Here is an 18,402-nt window from a genome sequence, read left to right as displayed (position 1 = left end):
CAAACTCAGTAATTATATTTTTTAATAGTATAAAATAAAAGTTAATTTACAGCTTTCAGTTATTATGACTTGTTAATTTTGTTTTTATATACTGTAGGATATGTTTTGGAGTTGCAGACAGAGTATCTTTGCTGAAATGAAGAAGAAGTTTTCACAGGTAGACAGATGAAATCAGCTTTACAAAATGATAACCAAGAAATATAACAGCAGCATGATGCTGTACCTTCTGTTTATTTTAACATGAGCATGAGCTATTGATACTAAACTGTGCATGTTCTTAAATACAAAGATGGTGTACATATTTAATTCAGTCTTAATGGCAGCTTCAAACTGAGTCTGTGTTGATATGCTTTTACACTGGTGTGTGAGGCTTTGGCTGTCTCTATCTCTGCATTAAAAAAAGAAATTGTTTTGCTCTCATAATATATCAGATTATGTAATGGTGTAAATTAACTTCTGTGTTCCTCTTGTGGATTTGGTTTGATAACAGGCTGTCAGAATAGCTGAGGGATCTATCACTGGCCAGTCTTGCTTTTCACACTATTTCTGTAGTAAAGTAGCCCCAGACAAGGTGTTGCATTGTTGTCTCAGCTGGTGTGTGTGAATGCCCTTCATGAGTAGAGTTGGGCTGAGGTTATTTTTGCTTTATCTATTTACTACTAACAACTTGAAGTGGTGACAGTGTGAATGAATGACAGCTTAATACCTTTGCTGTAGTGACCCTGAGTTAAGGCAGTTCAGTCTGTCAGAATTACATCTGTGAAGAAGAAAGAGAGGATTTGTGTGACGTGCCACATCCAGCAGCCCAACCAGCAAATCTTCTGTAATCGTCTCTAATTTGTTCCCTTCATGTTATTTCCATCCCTCAGATACTGTGCCTAATTATTTTCTGTAGCAACTCTAATGCAAGTCCCAGCTGATTCACCATCCAGGGTACCAGGGAAAGTGGGAGTGGGAGGGGTTCCCTGCCCAGGGAGCTCCTGCAGGGAGGAGGGGAGTCAGTGTTAGTTATGTAAAGGCAGTAGCACAAGGATCTGAGTCTCCAGTGGAGAAGTGCTCATGACATGATTATACACAGTTACATCAAGTTACAGCATCAGTACAAAATCAGCGTGGGGATAACTAAATCCAAATTAACTTCTGTTTTTGGAGATGATCCTGGGTGAATAGTAGTAAATGCCTCCTAACCCCCCTGCAATGTTCTGTAGAGGAGGGTGGGCTCCCACCCAGAGCAAACCTTTACCATTGCTGAGGCACCTGCATGTAAGTATGGGTTGATCTTACAAGTTTGTTGGGTCTTAGCTGCTGCTCACCTTCTCAAAAAAAAAAAAAAAAAAAAGACCACTGAACAAGCTTTAACCTCTCTTTCCTAACCACACAGTGAATGAGAAAACTTGCTTCTTCAGCAAAAAAGGAAAAAAACAAAAAAACCACCAACAAAAAAAAAAAAAGGTGCTGTGCTGGGAAATTTCTGGGGAAGAACCCAGGAGAAGAAATCACTGATGAAATTTAATTTTAGTCTACCTAAGTACAGCCCTTTGTGTTTCTGTGGGTGCTGTAGATGAAAGTGAGGATATAATACGTCAAAATTACTTTCATTTCCAAACTCTGTTTTCTTCTTAATGTGTGGTTAATGTTTCAGGAATAGTTTAGTGTGTATTCTTGGACAGTAGTTCATAAATGTAAAATTCTCCCATAAAGATGAAATGTATGAAGTGTTACAGATTTGCTGCAAATAACACTTTGAATATTTTGAACGTGCAGTTAATGAAGGCTTCCACACAGGATATTTCATTTAATAAACCTAAAGAAACTGGACTCCAAAGTCTTTAAAAAAAATCCCAGTCAAAAGCAAACTAATGTCATACAGATTGGATGGAGGGTGGTTTTATTTGCCTTCCTCTAACAACTTTTTTGTGATGCTGATAGGAATAGATGCTGCAGTCAGCTAACATTTTATTCTATCCCTATGTGAGCACTGCCAGCAGATCTTGCAATCCCCTGGAATGAAGGCATCAGCTGGAATGTCCGTGTTCCTTTTCCAAGGGTTTGGTGATGTGAGAGCTCTCAAAAGGGGCTCTACCACTTTGGTGGTGCTCATCTGTGTTGTGAGATTGGTTGTGTAGAAATACAGGGGATTCTGAACATGTTCAAATTTGCTTTGTAGCTCTCTATTCTCTAGAATCTGCTTGTGATGTGGCTGAGAGTTTGAGCATGAATGTAATTATTGCCATTTGTTGTTCTGATCCACTGGGAATCCTGATAGCACTGCATGTGGTTTTTGCCTTTTTGGGTGCTGTGGCCTTTAGCCATGGACTGAGATTTGGGCACTCTGACAATGCATTACTAATGCTTCTGTGTGGTACAGCTTGGAAAGGCTGAGTCCCTGAAGGGCTTATTCCTTTTACTTACCTGGTCCTTTCCTATGAGATGTGTATTTAAATATCAGTTATTCTTGTTCTACAGTTTTGGATAATTAAGATAATTAATTGATTGTGCTTAGATTTTTGACTCCCTTTGTTTTCAGTGTTGGAAAAATGCTGTTTTTCTTGACTTACCTGGGTCCAGAAACTTTTATTATTATTCCATTACCACTTTCATTCAAGATCATTATTGTTGTGATTTCAGATACATTGAAGTTTCTATTTAAACTCTCTTTACTTTGACCAGTAGCCATTTGTTCTTACTTTGTTCCTGCAACTCAGACAGCTGTGGAGTTAGTAGGAAGTTGGTGGCTTGATTATGAAACTTTTTGTTTAGTGGTCAGCTTCTAAGGTTGCTTGGAAGCTTGCAAATTTTCTGGGTTGCATTCCTGAAAGTCACAAAAGGTATATTCTGCCTCAGCAGGATTTATGATTGTGTCAGAGCTGGGAGTGATGACTTGGAAGTCTGTTCCTGATTTTGAAGGAGTCTCCTATCCGCTTGCTAGCTGGAATTCTTTGTGGAACCTGAGTGGTTTCTCTGTCCCCACACCAGAACAAATTCCTTCTTGTTCTATAAAAATGAAGCTCGTTTTTATAGATTTTTCAAAACTGGAAGGTTCTTCATTTTCTCATGCTCACTTCAGAAAATAAAGTCCAGTTATAGGAACCTTACTTTTTAAAAGTATACTACATTTTATTGGTGAAGTCTTGTTTTGATTTTTCAGTTAAACTCCTAAACATTCCTGGTTTTGCTCCTGAATTGCTGCGTGCTGTCATTGCAGGCAGAGTGTGCTGCCGAGGAGCCCAGGGTGCTGTGTATAATCCAGGACACCACCAATTCCAGGACGGTGAAGGAGCGCGTCACCCTGAACCTGCCCGCCTCCACCCCGCTGCGCCGGCTCTTCGCAGACGTGGCTGCCAAAGTGGGCTACGTGAACGGCTCCTTTGACTTGGTGTGGGGCAATGGAGACAGTGCCCCTGGCACGGTAGGGCAGCTGGGCTCGCCCTTGCTCTGGGCAGCAAGCACTTCACACTCTACAGAACCTCCCTCTGTGTCTCGTGGTGCTGTGTAATATTCTCCAAAGCTTCTGAGCACTTCGCTCCTTGTGGGAGGAACATGGGCTAATTTCTGGGCTGAAGGGCTTGGTGGGCTGGGAATGTGGCCAGTAACCACCAGGCAGTGGTGGGGTGGGGTGGGGGTGCCTCTGCATCCTCCCCACCTTGGGCTGCTGGAGTCAGCCCAGCTCATCTTCCCAGTGCAGTTTGCTCCTGGTCCTCAGGGTCAAGGACATGTAACAGCAGAAGAACAGGGCCAGGGCCACAGCCCAGCCCTGGCTCCCAGCTTTTGGGCTACCCCATGCCCGTGGGGCAGAGCAGAGCTGCCCTTGCCCCCACCCCTGCCCTGTGCCCCGGGTTAGAAACAGCTGGAATAGCTGTACAGGACTGGGATCCCCAACGTAACGTTTGGGGCTGGGTGCACCACAGCAGGCTGATGGCTCTGTGTTGATTTGGCTGAATTTTAGTCTCAAAGTATGCTCTTTAATGATACATCTGTTTAATCATTAAACAAAAACTAATACGATCGTTCAGATGCATTATTAGTTTTTGTTATCAGTATGTATTTTTAATAATAATACTATGATAAATAGTCTTAATTTCCTGTAGTCTTTTTTGAGAAATGCTTTCTTCTCAGCAGCAGCATGTTGTGTAGTGAGTTCTGATGTTTCTTAGACCTATTTGAATATAATTTAAAAAAATTAAATCACTCCTATGCTTTATTGTAAATCAGTGTTGATTTTAGTTACTACTATTTCTATAGATGCACCTAGAAAACTTTGTAAGATTTATTAAGAAATAGACATTAGTTTTTTTCAGGTCATGTTTATGCCTGCTGAAAGTAATTTTTTTTTCTTCTTTTAAAGAAAAAAAAGTGTCTGCATGCTATAGAGGACACTGGCTAATGTGATGATCACAAGAAACTTACAGACCGGTGTCTGATTCCTGAATAGATCAACAAACTGCTAAGATTAACTAACTGCATTAGACTGTAATGTTTCTTAAACTGTTCCCGAGTTATTTCAGTACTGATGATGTGTGTTTTGTTTACTGGATAATTATTTATTTTCATGTGGTCTTACTGTGTCAGCGACCACATCAAGCAATGTACTTGGATGGAATCTGTTAATTGCATATAGATCTGTTTCTAAAAAGTGTTGTTTCTGTTGTTTTACTCTATGTGAGCAGACTCCAATAGATCAGAACAGTGACAAAACCATTCTTGATGCTGGTTTTGAGCCAGGGAAGAAGAACTTTCTGCATTTGACAGACAAGGATGGTGAGCAGCCTCACGTAATGCAGGTAAAATCTTCACTCAGCTACGTAAGCCAGTGTTGTGGGAGAGGTGTGTATTCTTTGCAGTGCCTGTGTGAGATCAGAACATGAAATAAAACTGGGCTGAATATTTCATCCCAAGCTTCTTTGGGAACCTTCTCAACAGACTTTGACTGTATTTACATCTATGTTCACATTTCTCCTGAGTGGGACCAATTCCATTAGTAATGATTTGCTGTCATTCTGTTCATGCTCGTCAATATTTATGTGATGTTCCCTGCAAGCAATTTTCTAAAGTTATATAATTAATTAATCTTTGGCACATTCAGAGATAAGTCTTAACAATACATATTTAATCATATATCCAATCCCTTTCCTCTGGGTGTTTGAAAGCAATGTTTGGCCTTTCTGGCAGAATTCTCAGAAATGGCAGCCCTGCATTTACAGCAGTGAGCTGCTTCCACATTTATCTCTGGGGAAAAATGAATAAATAAATAATTACAAAAGAAGAGTTGGCAGTGTTGCTAGAAGCCATAACAAATACTTCAAAATTTTCTGTTTCTCAAATACATGATGCACACAGCTTCAATATCCTCAAATCAAGGATTGGATAGACTAGTCATATATTAAGATTTATTACTTGGCTCTTGTATCAGCATAATGCTGGCTTACTTAGCCTTTGTTGTGGGGTTTAATTACCTGAAAAAGGGGAAGGAAACCCCATGTGTAAATAATGGTGCCCAAGGTCAGAATTTAGGAGTAATGGAGTGAAATTTGTGTGTCTGGAAAAAATCTTATTCTGTATTGCAGTGCAGAAAACTTGAGGCACAGGAGATGCTAACTTGCCAAGTTGCCTGTTGAGTACATTGTAATAGTGTGTTTGGTTGTGCAGTGTTCCAAAGGACCTGTCTTTCTGCCAGTGCTAAAGAGCAATGTGTCAAGGGCTTGAGAATTTGGAAGGCAGAACTAAAGTTACACTGTGTATCTGCAGTGTTGAAAAAATTGTGTGATGTGCCTAGGAAAAGTGGCTTCTTAGCCACGAGAGAAAAGTAGATCTCGTAGGTACTTGAGTAAAAATGTGTTGTCTAACTTGTGCATGCCACGGGCGTGTTTGTGTTTCCAGGAGGAGTCAGGTACAACAGAGGATGGTGCACAGGAGAGATTTATAGGCCCCCTTCCAAGAGAAGGCTCCATTGGATGTACCCATGACTATGTCAGTCAAAGCTATTCTTATTCTTCAGTCCTGAGCAAATCAGAGACAGGTATTTATTTTGTTCTCTCTTGTAAAGGCAATCCTCGTTTGTAATTATTTTAGCACATTTTCAAATAGCAGCACCTCGAGATTTATTTTATCTTCAATAAATTGCAATTTATGTTAAAAATACCCACATCACTGCTACATTTTTTTATTCATATTTTTTATGATATTCTCCCATCACTTTAGGAATGGAAGAACTGTGTTCCATCCTTTCCTTACGTGGGACAGGGTAATTCAGACTCTGTCAGGGTCCTCCTTTGCAGTGTTGGTGTGCTGCCCATCCCTAGTTCATACTCAGGGTTGGATCAGCAGAGTGCCCAGCTGAAGGAGGACTGGATACCCTCTTACTGGGGGGACTCCTGCCACAGCTCTGCTTGGCCTGGGAATTCCTGCCAGGGGCTGCAGGGAGAGGAGGTTTCCCCTCTTGGAGAGGCTCTCTCTGCATCCCCCAGCCAGCAGGCCCTCCTGGGGAGGGGAGTGCCTGGGGTTCTGGGAGGCTGCTCTGCAGGGCAGCAGGAGACAGCAAATTACAGCTGGGAGGAGGGTGAGGAGGGTGAAGGTACTGAGCAGCCACCAAGCTGGCACTCTGTTGCACTGCTTCTCACCTGCTTGAGGCTTTTTGGCAAATAACAAAGTTTATCTGCTTTTTTTTCATTTAATAAAACTGAAAAGATGATTAATATAGTGTAGAGTAAAAAATAAAGTACAAATGTTCTGATTCAGTCTCTTCACAGAAAATGCCTGTGTGTGAAGTAGCTGCCTTTTCATTACTAATATGGTACTGAGATTATTTTTTTCCAAGAATTTTCAGAGTATAAACAGGCATTCTTAATTCCTTTATTATACAATGCTTCAGTATATGCTCCTCGCTTATCAGTTGTTGCTAATATTGCATATATTGGAGAAAATCTTACCATTACAGCTTAGATTAATATAAGTAAATAATTTTATTTTCAGCTAGTAAAAATGACAGTGTTTTCGTAGTTCAGTTAGTTTTTTTAATTAGTTATTTAAGGGGGAAGGGTTTAGAATAGTAGTGTTGTGGGGGCACTTGGGATTATGGTTTTTTTATTTCTGATTTGAAAATAATAATAAAACCAGTGCAGATACAAATTATAATAACATTATTACTAGGATACTTTTAGCAGACATAAAGCAATAAGCAAGCTGATACACAATTGATTCTTAGAAAATTCTAGTTTATTCTGTAAAATATTTAAATCTGCTATTATTCATAATTACCTACATCCCCATTAGTGTAGTATTCAGCATTAAATATTGCTTTTTATTGTGATCAAAAAACAGCTTCATGTCATTCAGGAGATCTATTATTCTCTGTTGCTTTCAGAAATTATAATATTCCCTTCATTTATAGTGTAAATAACAATAAATAACAACAGATGAATGCAGTTCTTAAATACTGTCACAGAATTGTTTTCTTGTCAAGTGTTTTAACTCTTGAACTGATGTGCCATCTTTCTGCATTATTTCCATCTCATTATTCTCATATTTTTAGGTTATGTGGGGCTGGTAAATCAAGCAATGACTTGCTACTTGAACAGCCTTCTGCAAACACTTTTCATGACTCCTGAATTTAGAAATGCATTATATAAGTGAGTATATAGAATCAACAACTTCTTAAATTTGTGCTGGTTCATATTGGTAGGAGACCCTTTGGAATTTCACCTGTCAAAATTTCCTTGTTTGGAAATCATAGTGAAAGTCAAGCTGGATAGACTTATAAGTTATATCTGCTTAAAAGCTTCAGCTTTTCAGTAAAATACAAGTTACTGGTTGTGGCATGGACACTTTTTAAAGAGTCTTGAAAACATCAAACTGAAAGTTAAATTTGATGCTAAGTACAGTTCATGTCTGTACAGGGAATGTCTTCAAAATTTTTGGTTTTATGTTTATACATTTGGAGAGTATCATTGCCACTTACTGCAGAAATGGAAAGCAGCTGCATTTGACTTCTCCCAAGAAAGAGAGCTGCACTTAACCTGTGACATGGCAGACCTGAAATATAGTAAATTTTGATTTAATGCCTTTTTCAGTAATGTTTTCAAAGCAGTTTTATTTGTCAAATATCTTGTGTTCCAAATAGGTGGGAATTTGAGGAATCTGAAGAGGATCCTGAGAGGAGTATCCCCTACCAGCTACAAAGACTGTTTGTTTTACTGCAGACCAGCAAAAAAAGGGCAATTGAAACAACAGATGTTACCCGGAGTTTTGGATGGGACAGTAGTGAAGGTAATGTGCCACTGTTAATCTGCTGTGGTTTGCCTCAGCTGCTGCCTGCTGGGGGCTCAGCTGCTGTTCCTGGGGGAAAATACCAGAATAATTAAGAGTAATTAATAGCATCGACTATTTCTGTGGAAACAAAATAGCCTACGTGGATACTTTGTTGTGGGGTGTGTTTGATTGTTAAAGGAATGGCATCTGTGAGTTTTAGGCTGTTAAAGTAAAAAGCATTTTTTTGTAATTAAACTGTCATTACACATGTAAATGGTTTCTAAAAAAGTAATTCTTTATTTATTAGGAAACTTGCTTCTGTTTTGAATCACAATTGTCAAATGCCCATGTTGCATTTATGGAATTACCCATATTATTGTTTAGTTCAAATTAAGCACTGTGTGTGCCTTTTAGCACATGATGATGAGAAGTGGAGGTTGGGTTTTGGAGAATCAGTGCGAAGTGGGACAGAAATTAGAAGCAGTTTGTTTTATGCCAGAGTACATTAGCAGTTCTGTATTTTTCACATATTCTTGCTTGTGTACACAGTTCTTGTTTATGTACAGACATAGTGAGCAAGCTGGTTGCTTATTTTTCTGGCTTACATTGAGAGGCAGCTGCCTGTGGAATTGAACCCTGGCCCAGCAGTGAATGGGTAGTAGTGTGGGTACACACTTGAACTAATGAGTAGTTTTTTAGGAAGCATTCTCAGGCTACAGTCAGTATTGGGACTAACAACATCTCCTGTTTTAACTAATAATAACTTCAATTTTTAACAGCATGGCAGCAGCATGATGTGCAGGAGCTTTGTAGAGTCATGTTTGATGCTTTGGAGCAGAAATGGAAGCAAACGGAGCAGGTAAGCTTGGAAAAACTGTCTTCATTCAGTGGTATAGTATTATGGGCATTTGTTGGGTTTTCTAATGATTGTAAAAATCATTTACTAAATTTTAAATACCAGCTTGTTGAAAATCTGTGGTGGTTTCCAGTTTTCTGGTTCCTTGGGATAGTTAAGGTACTGTGATGTATGACTTTGAAGAGTGTGGCATCTGTTTTCCTGCCCCAATTAAAAGTTGAATGTTCTGCACTCTGGAATATTATACTCAGTCTTTATTTGAAGCACAGAAAGTGACTGTATAACTCCTACAATAACTTCCTTGCTGTCAGTATTTATTAGGCTTTGTTGTTGCCTCTAGAAGCTCAAGCTCTCCCTTCTTAATGCAGGAGAAAGTTAAGAATATATTCCTGGCACAGGATGCATTCTGATAAATGGCCACCTTCTTGCAGGCCAGTTTTGATAAATAGGAGTAGTGGGTAAATTGTCTCTGGAAACACAGGAAAGGACTGCAGGGTCAGTCTTCTAACAATGGCTACAAGATCAGGTTCATTTCAAAATTCAGTTTGGTGCTTTTGTAGTCACTTAAGACATGACCATAAAGGACACTGAAATGTATGTAACATGATTTGAGAAGCTTGTTTGACACATGTTTTGGGCAGGGGAAAGTTAGAAATCAGGACATGGATGTCCTGCTGGGGAATGGTATTTTAAATGTGTAGCCATGCAATTAAGACTTAATTGACAGAAAATATTCTCTTGTAAAACCAAAGAAAATAGGGTATTGGTCATTTTTTTAAAAATCCCTGTGGCTGCATCTGTTTGTTTCAGGCTGATCTTATAAACCAGCTGTACCAAGGCAAACTGAAGGACTATGTGAGGTGCCTAGAGTGTGGCTATGAAGGCTGGAGAATCGACACGTACCTGGATATCCCCCTGGTCATCCGGCCCTATGGCTCCAGCCAGGCGTTTGCTAGCGTGGTGTGTACTATTATGGTCCTAATAGTGCATCCATACACACATAGAATACATAATGCCCCAGTGGTAGAATTGGTTCCCTGGTAAGTATCATCCTAGATACTCCATCTTGGGGTGTTCGTCTTTGTGCAGTCAACCAGCTAGCAAGTTCTAGAAGATTTTTCTTTTTTTTTGCCTTTTTGGTTTATTTTTTGTTTTGGTTTTTTTTTTCTTTTGCCCTTCAATGAGTCCTACTGGTGCATGTATATAAGGGGAGGGGAAATGCAACTTTATTGCCTTAGGGCTGCAGTAATCAGTTATTTTCTTCCTGATAAAATCTTCAGCATTCAGAGATTTTTATGAGATCACAAAGTTTTATTTGGGTTGGTTTTTTTACTGGCGCATCTGCTAAATTTTCCTAGCTTTATTGAAAGTGTTAGTGAAAGAACAGAACATTGACATAAAATTTTTACTTTAATTGCCATGTTGTTGCTGTGCTTTTTAAAGGTCACTTCTTAGATACCACATCCTTTTAATAAGCAATTTGATGATGATTCAAAAATCTTGTTCTCCATCAGTGTTTGTAGTCTCTTTTGCTCCAGCTCTACTGATGCTGGGAAGCATAACTATTGCTTAAATCTGTGGAAGTTCTTTGGTTTGAGTTTTTCCACCCTGATAAAAAAGTATTACAAACTGTGACATTCCACAGTATATTGTGGATGGAGTTGTGAGAAAGATTAAGAATAAATCAAACAAGTCTTTCAGTAAAGGTTGTTTTAAACAAACACTTGTGTAATTGGCTTGTCTATTAAACATTAAGTATTTTTCCTCTGGATTTAGTGTGCTGGCAATGTTTTTAAAGCACTAATAGTCCATAATTCTTAACAGTGATTCTGTTAAGAATTGTTAGAATTAATTTAAACTGCAGTGTAGCTTCAAAGTACTTCATACTTTGAAACTGTAAATACCAATCTTGAGAAGTAGTAAAGGTGAGGGAGATTGAACTTGGAAAAAGAATTCAAGTTAGTAATGTCCTTCAAATTCTTCTTAAGATTGCATCAAAATTTTCTAAAATTGTCCAGCTAATTGAAGCTATCTTAATACAGATTGATATTTTATACAGATGGCTTCCCTTTTCACCTTTTAACCCTAATTCCTAGCAGTATTCCCTGAACTAAATTTTATTTGTTGTAATTTTTATTCAATAATTAGATTTTTATGATATATTAAAAATAATGAAAACTCTTCAATTTATGTAGTTAAATTCTGCATTTAGCAATGCATTGTTCATATGTCTCAAATGGAAAGGATTTTTCTTCAATGGACAAGTCTGTAATGCAATGCTAAAAAAAGACTTTGTCTCTTTGTAAAAACAAAACTTGAATAAGGACTTAAAGATCAGATTACTTTTAATAGTACATGATATTTTTCCTTTCAGTCAGCATTTACTGGATTTACTACATTGAGGAACGTAGTTTTAAGATTTTTTTGTTACACAAACTTACATGGTTGCAGCTTGTATTGATGCTTCAATTTTTGAGCTTTTTCAATTCCTATTCTGATTACATTCAGTTGATTCTCCTCCCTGCATATGTATGATCTATAGCAGAGGTAATTTTTAGTTCTGTAGTCTTCAGCAGTGGGGAGATATGGAGGATACTTGCTTTTGGAGAAGGGAAAAATCGCCTGTTTCTAAATGGAATTCTCTGAAGGTAGTATCCTCCATTGATCCATAGATGATGTGGTTTAGCAGGTGTAGGTAAAAGGGTCTGAGAGATCAAAAACTTCACACATGCGCTAATAGGGCTTATGGAAGGGAATGGAAAACTTTTTAGACCTTGCTAGTCAGCTCCTGAGGGAACTTGCAGCAGGCGACACAACCCAAGATAGGGGATCTAAGGAGGATACTACCTTCAAAGAACTCTAGTTAGAGGTAAGTGATTTTCCATTACTTTCCAACAAGAGAGAGTGGATGGATGAGCCTTGAATATTAATCTGTAGATTGCCATTTAAAGGGCATTATCCCACTGATTGACATTGTGTATTACCAAAGAAATGCAGATACTTGAAATGTTGCATTAATTTATATGTGTATTCCTTCTCAATGCATGGGGACATGGAAGAACTGGGAAGGATTATGTCATGCTTTCTTTATTTCCTACTGTGAACTAATTCTGAAATTCTTCAGTGTGGTCTTAAGGTTTGCATTTGGAATTTTTCTGATTTCCTACTCTATCCCCCAGCTCCATGTAGCCTAGCTGCAAACTCACTAGGGCAGCTCTGGGGCATTGAGATGTTGTCAGTGTGTGACTCAAGATGGTTTCTGAAAAAGCACTTATGTAATCTGCATTGTTCAAGGGTATGGTGTCAAAAAAAACCCTGAATCAGGCTTTTCTTGAGGTCCAGACAGAAATCCAGACATAAAAACATTTGCCTCATTTCAGGGAGGTAAACAGGAGCGACAATTCACCTTCTGATTTTTATAGTTACTAGTGTCTTTTTGAATTTACCAGCACTAGGCGTAAGCTGAAATGTTTTGCAGTAAAAAAAAAAGAAATATTTTGCAGGATGAACAGTGGAGAGAGAGAAAGATGCAACTGGGAACTAGCAGTGATGCTGAAATTCTGATACTAAAACAGTGAGAGTTGATGTGCAGTACCAGAAAACTAGTAATGATCCAAGTATTCTGGAGGTGTAGCCAATGCACTTGTGCTTTGTTAAGTATTGTTAGTTTTCAAGATGTTTTGTACCATAGCTTTTCTTTTGAGAGTGTAAGTATGTGTGCAAGTAGTCCTTCTTAGGGCAGAAATTGCTTTGAACTTTATGTGAACTTACTTTGTGGTGTCCTTGCCAAACTGTTGAAAGCAGAATATGGATGATGTGATAATTCCTTTTTGTTTTTAAGGCTAGATCAGTAACAACGAGGTCTTGTATTTTTCATTGAATATATTCTTTGAGCACAGGAAAACTGATGAGCTCTGAAAACCTGAGATGGCAGTTAATTTCTGGCTTTTTCCAACAGCAGTTTTGCCTAAATGCCATTTGTTGTGTAAGGCTTCATAAAGGTCCTACTGCTCCTATTCACAGATTTTACAAATTGACACATTTGCCATGAATGCTTGCAGTATGGCACTTGTCAAACCACTGACTAGATCATAATACATTTTTGTGGGGGGGAACGTTCTCTGCAGTGCCTCTCTTAAGACAGACAATAATTAGGTTGAATTGTTACAGCATTTTAGTGTGCTAAGTGATAGAAATCTCAGAATATTAAAAACTGAATACACTCAGAACTTGGCTGGACAAGGCTCTGAGCAATATGCTTAAAGTTTGACCTGATTTGAACAAGGGATTAGGATCAGATGATCTCCAGAAATTTCTTTCAGCCTGTATTGTTCTTTCGATTCTTTGAACTAGAAAGAAGTTTAAATAGCTTTTGTCACCCTAATCTGTAGCTTGATCACCTAGGCTTTATTTTGATGTGTGTGTGTAGGGGATTTTGGAAATGCTCAGTGACTCCAAGGGTAGATAACAGCTGCCAGGTTGAAGGTAACTCCTAAGGTAACGCTGGCTTCTGGTGGCACTGCAGGGCAGGGGGGGTGTGCTGTGAACGGCTGTGCAGCTTGGCAGCTTTGTCCCTGGTTTTGCTGGGTGAGCTGTCAGAGCAGAGAGCAGGGAATTGGGATTCACTGAATCGGGAATTCCTTAATGCAGGAATTGTATTAAGAAACCTCCTAATCAGCAGAACTAACCTTGGTGTAAAGATTATGTAAGAGGCAAGAGAGTCAGCCTGGGGAGCAGCAATGGTCACTATCCAAGGACTGAAAAATACATGGCTGTATATATAGCTCAAAAGCAGTGGAGATCCCAGGAGCTTCAGTCAGGCCTTTCAAAGCACAGCTCACTACGTGTGCTGAGCAGTGGAACCTCAAGAGTGGTGCAATAATGCTTCATTGCCTTCTCAGGGGTCTAAAGCATCATCACTTCTTACCTTAGGTAAAAATTGGTAGGGTCTTTCCTTGTTAAATTGCACATCACATGAGTCTACATAAGCATTACACAATAATTTATGTCCCATCCTCCACATAGTCCCATTTGTATTCATGTTGGTACATGAGCTGCAACTTTTCTCTTACACTTGAAATATATTTTTCTTGCCTTAACTGGCATTTGGCTCACATGACAGTTCTGTCACTGGCTGTGATGTCATATGTGATGTTTTCTGATTCATGTTTTCTGTGTTGGCCATTAACTTTTGTGCTTTCACTGAAATAGTTGTGAATAATAGTCAAAATACAGCAATGCATTTCTTCTGCTTTCTTTTTAAGCAGGTTCTAACTTGCTTTGTCTTTTTTCTTACATTTTAGGATGAGAGTCCTCACATTTCAGTACATAATTTTGCTAAACACTAGCTGTCTGTGGCCCTGGAGTAAAAAGCAACTCAGCTTCTGTAGCATTTAGGAAGTAAAGACATAGACAGCAGTTCAGTTCAGACTCTGAAAGGTTTTCACATGTCTGGAGACTCTCTGTCCCAGAGCTGTGATTTCAGGCTGTTCAAAAGCCTTTCTGGCTTGCTCAAAAAATGGGAATTTGAGATGACTGCCTTCACTGTAGTTGTTTGGTGGAGTTTGGCAGGTCTTCCATTTGTGGATAGTTGTCACCTGGAACAGAGTCCATTTTTTAAAAGTCCTTTCTCGTAGAATAGCAACAGAGCTTTTGGAAAACACTTGCTTTGTTGTTTTTGCTGCTTGCCTCTGTTCTTGGAAAGAAAAAAGGGAGGAGGGAAGAGCTGGGGGCTTTTGTGATGAACTTTGGCATATCCTTGATTTGTTCCCAAAGTGGGATTTGCCAAACAACACGATTTAGATGCCAGTTGTAGATTCTTTGCCAGCCATGTTATGACTCCTGAGTTTACTCTGCCCAGTTAAGCCCCTTCTTACTTACTCACTACTTCAGGGAAACAGCCACAGACCTTCATTAACACGTGATGATTTTAAAAATGCTGTTGCAAGTTGTATTTGTTTTCATCTCCATGGCTGAACAGAGAATTTTTGGCTTCCACTTGGAGTTCAGGAGCCTGGAGCCTCTTGGCTTGCATGCTGACTGGGTTGTAGGTTTTAACTTTGAAAATCTCTGGGTAAAATTCTTCAGTGAACCCATCTCAATACTCCTAGTGAATTCTGTTTGAACAAGTGTGTTCTCAAGTATTTGCACCTTAATGTGCAGTGTCATTGCTGCAAATTGTGTTAGGGAAAGGAATAATGATCAAGTTGGTTGTATTTTGAATATTGATTGCTGTAGTGAGGAGCAAAATAGAAGTCATTGAAGTCTTGGATGTAAGCATTTGTGACAGAACTTGTGGGGTTTTTTGAAGTACCCCAAACTAGTCAGCTGTCAGAAGACAAAATTCCAGTTGTTGTTTAGTTGCCTCATAAGGTTTAGCTAGGAAACTACTTCTGTCTTTATAGGAGATGACCTTATCTGATTCTCACTCCTTTAGGAGCAAAACTCAAATACTCTTGCCTCTGTCCTTTCACCAGCTTTCACTTAAAAATAGAATCCTCAAATGTGATTTCCTGACCCTTGGTAGAACAGGACTAAGGCTATCTTCATGCAGGGCACTGAGAAACTGAGTAACATTTTTTTTCTGCCCCTTCCTCTTTCTCCCTCTAAATATCAGATTGGATCTCTTGAGAAAAACTCCTTTAGAAATGCAGAAGAACCATCTCAAAAATCTGGGAGAAAAGGACAAGGCAAGGTTTAAAAATAAGCTCATTTTCACAGCAGATGACTTTACAGACATGACTAGATGTGATGTGCAAGGTAACAGGATTGAACTGAAGACAGCTGGGATTGATCAAATACTGAACGAGATACAGTTAACAGCAGTTGTGGTTTTGCTGGGTAGAAGTGTTGATTTCTGGTCATGTTTACCTAAATATTGTGCCTGTACCAAAGTTTGTCAATCCAATTTTGGTGGTAGATTTAAATGAATTCTCTGTATGTGTTTGTAATCTCATTGTAAATGTATACCTGCACAGTGAGCACTCTTTAAAAATGGGGTACTGTGTTTTTATTCTTAGGAAGAAGCACTGCATGCTTTCATTCAGCCTGAGATCCTTGATGGCCCAAACCAGTACTTTTGTGAGCGATGTAAGAAGAAATGTGATGCAAGAAAGGTAAAGAGCAGTCAAAGGATTTGCAGAAATTACTTTTAATAAATACCAATCCTGCTAGCAGGGACATAATCCTGTCCTTGTTTCATTTAGGGGCTGCGGTTCTTGCACTTCCCGTACCTGCTGACGTTACAGCTGAAGAGATTTGACTTTGATTATACCACAATGCACAGAATTAAACTCAATGACCGCATGACTTTTCCAGAGGAGTTGGACATGAGTGTCTTTATTGATGTTGAAGATGAGGTAAGGTATTTGGTTTCAGAGAAAAGTGTTTAACTTCCTTCAAGTTTCTCATTCAGAAAATCAAAATTCCAGTCTTATGAACCCACTTTAACAATATTATTCACCTACATAAAATGTTCTTTATCTTTGCTAGTGCTATAATTTGAAAATTTAAAATTTGTCCATCTGGATTTTTTTTGGTTTTTAATGTTGCAGACAAACATGTTCTCTGTAGTTGGGGTTCCTGCTTCCATAAGGAAGCTGTTTCAGATTTCTTACATCTTCAGTCGACAGATTTAAAGACGTGAGTCTCAGGGGTTCTATATATATTGCAATTGCAGAAGGGAAGATTTATCTGAAACTTGTGTCTGAATCGTGTTGGACATAAGAGGTGATGTAAATTTTCAAAACTCTGAATCCTGAGTTAGTCCAGAAATCATTAGTAATGAATTTCTTCCCTCTGAATCACCATGTAATATAAACTGTAGAAATAAGATTTCAATTTTTTTTTTCCATCAGTCTTCTGACTTTTTACTTTTTGAGTTTTAACCAAAATTCATGTTGTGCAGTTACGTTCACCAAGAAGAATTTACTGTGGGTTTTTCATTGAAGACCAAAGTAATTCCTCTAATTTCATTCCTGAAAACATTTGTTGGCTTGCACTGGTATAAGAGAAGCATGCCTGGAAGTGCATATTGAGAGGCTGTTATGGCTCTCTGCAAACCCTTGTCTGAGGAAGGATCCCATCTAGACAATTTGATACCTGTCAGAGTGAGTGGGATAAGTGACAATGAAGATTGATCTGGGAGAATAGAACTCAGATAAAATTAAGAACTGTCAGAAAATAAAAACAATTATCCAGAGTCAAGAGAATCAGGGAAGAGATGAATATACTGAGTGAGCAGCATTCACAGTGCTGCTGACACCTTCCTGTTAAGCTAGCAGAACACTAATCAGTCTTACTGTAATACCTTGGCTCAGTCCAGAGAGTTGAAATGGAAAAAAAGTCTTTGATTGTGATTGAAAATACTTTCAGTCAGTTCTGATGAACAGGGCCATGTTACAACAAATTTGTTGTTTGATATTAGACTACCAGGTACTGAATTGGGAGAGCTAGTGAATGGAATAGGCTAGTAACAAATATAACCTTGCCAAGTCTGAAAGCTCCTCATTACTGTTCAGTTGCACACAATGCCCAGGAATACTGAAGAGGTGGACTGAAGACACCAACAGAAACAAGTCTCTTCTTGGTGCTGAATTGCAGAGGTCTCAGTTTTTGAGGAATTTAATTGCTTCATCAGGTGGATTTTTTCATGTCACAAACACTGTTATTTCCTGTTCCATGTAGCTTTTAATGTTGTATAATGTTCGTGTGTATGTCTTATTTTTAAGAAGTCTCCTCAGACCGAGAGTTGCACTGATAGTGGAGCTGAAAATGAAGGCAGTTGTCACAGTGATCAGATGAGCAATGATTTTTCTAATGACGATGGAGTTGATGAAGGAATCTGCCTTGAAAGCAATAGTGCAGCAGAGAGGATCTCTAAAGCTGGCAGTGAAAAGGTATGGTGACACTTGGGCTGTCAGAAGGGTGGCCAGGAGGCTGCAAGGAGGCACACAGCTGGAAAGGCTGACCTGGATTCACCACCAGCATATTCCATGCCACATTCCCTGCTGGGCACCACCGTGCTCTTCAGGAAAAACTGGGGGCTTTCCAAGGTTGCTGCTGTTCAGAGACTGGCTGGGCATTGGTCTGCTGGGGGAAAGGGGTGGGGGGGTGTGAGTAATGCCTTTGCATCCCTGCACTAGTAATTTTTTTTGAGTGTTTCCTTTATCCATTAAACTGCCATTGTCTCCAGCCACAAGTGTTCCCACTTTTGCTCTTCTGATTTTCTCCACCATGCCACTTGAGGGGAGTAGTGACTGACTGGCTGGAGGGATGCTTTGGTCTTGGCTAGGGTCTACCCA

General features: G+C 39.1%; 1 protein-coding gene across 2 annotated transcripts in view; it reads left to right on the top strand.

Moving 5' to 3' along the window:
• The window catches only part of USP47 (ubiquitin specific peptidase 47), a 52,132-nt gene that overhangs the window by 15,116 nt on the left and 18,614 nt on the right, over positions 1–18,402 (top strand). Inside the window, exons 2-11 of one of the 2 annotated variants that reach the window (XM_059848285.1) lie at positions 3,206–3,409; positions 4,668–4,781; positions 5,878–6,016; positions 7,529–7,625; positions 8,117–8,262; positions 9,024–9,103; positions 9,911–10,060; positions 16,120–16,215; positions 16,306–16,458; positions 17,833–17,997. In XM_059848285.1, the coding sequence (XP_059704268.1) occupies positions 3,206–3,409; positions 4,668–4,781; positions 5,878–6,016; positions 7,529–7,625; positions 8,117–8,262; positions 9,024–9,103; positions 9,911–10,060; positions 16,120–16,215; positions 16,306–16,458; positions 17,833–17,997 (1,344 nt within the window). Of the gene's footprint in view, positions 1–3,205; positions 3,410–4,667; positions 4,782–5,877; positions 6,017–7,528; positions 7,626–8,116; positions 8,263–9,023; positions 9,104–9,910; positions 10,061–16,119; positions 16,216–16,305; positions 16,459–17,829; positions 17,998–18,402 lie in introns of both variants that reach the window. The other variant, XM_059848284.1, reaches the window with a different exon arrangement.

This window comes from Haemorhous mexicanus, chromosome 6, assembly GCF_027477595.1.
Source record: "Haemorhous mexicanus isolate bHaeMex1 chromosome 6, bHaeMex1.pri, whole genome shotgun sequence".
NCBI classification, from domain to species: Eukaryota; Metazoa; Chordata; class Aves; order Passeriformes; family Fringillidae; genus Haemorhous; species Haemorhous mexicanus.
Note: the sequence above shows the minus strand (reverse complement) of the source record. Positions and strands in the feature narration are given on the sequence as shown.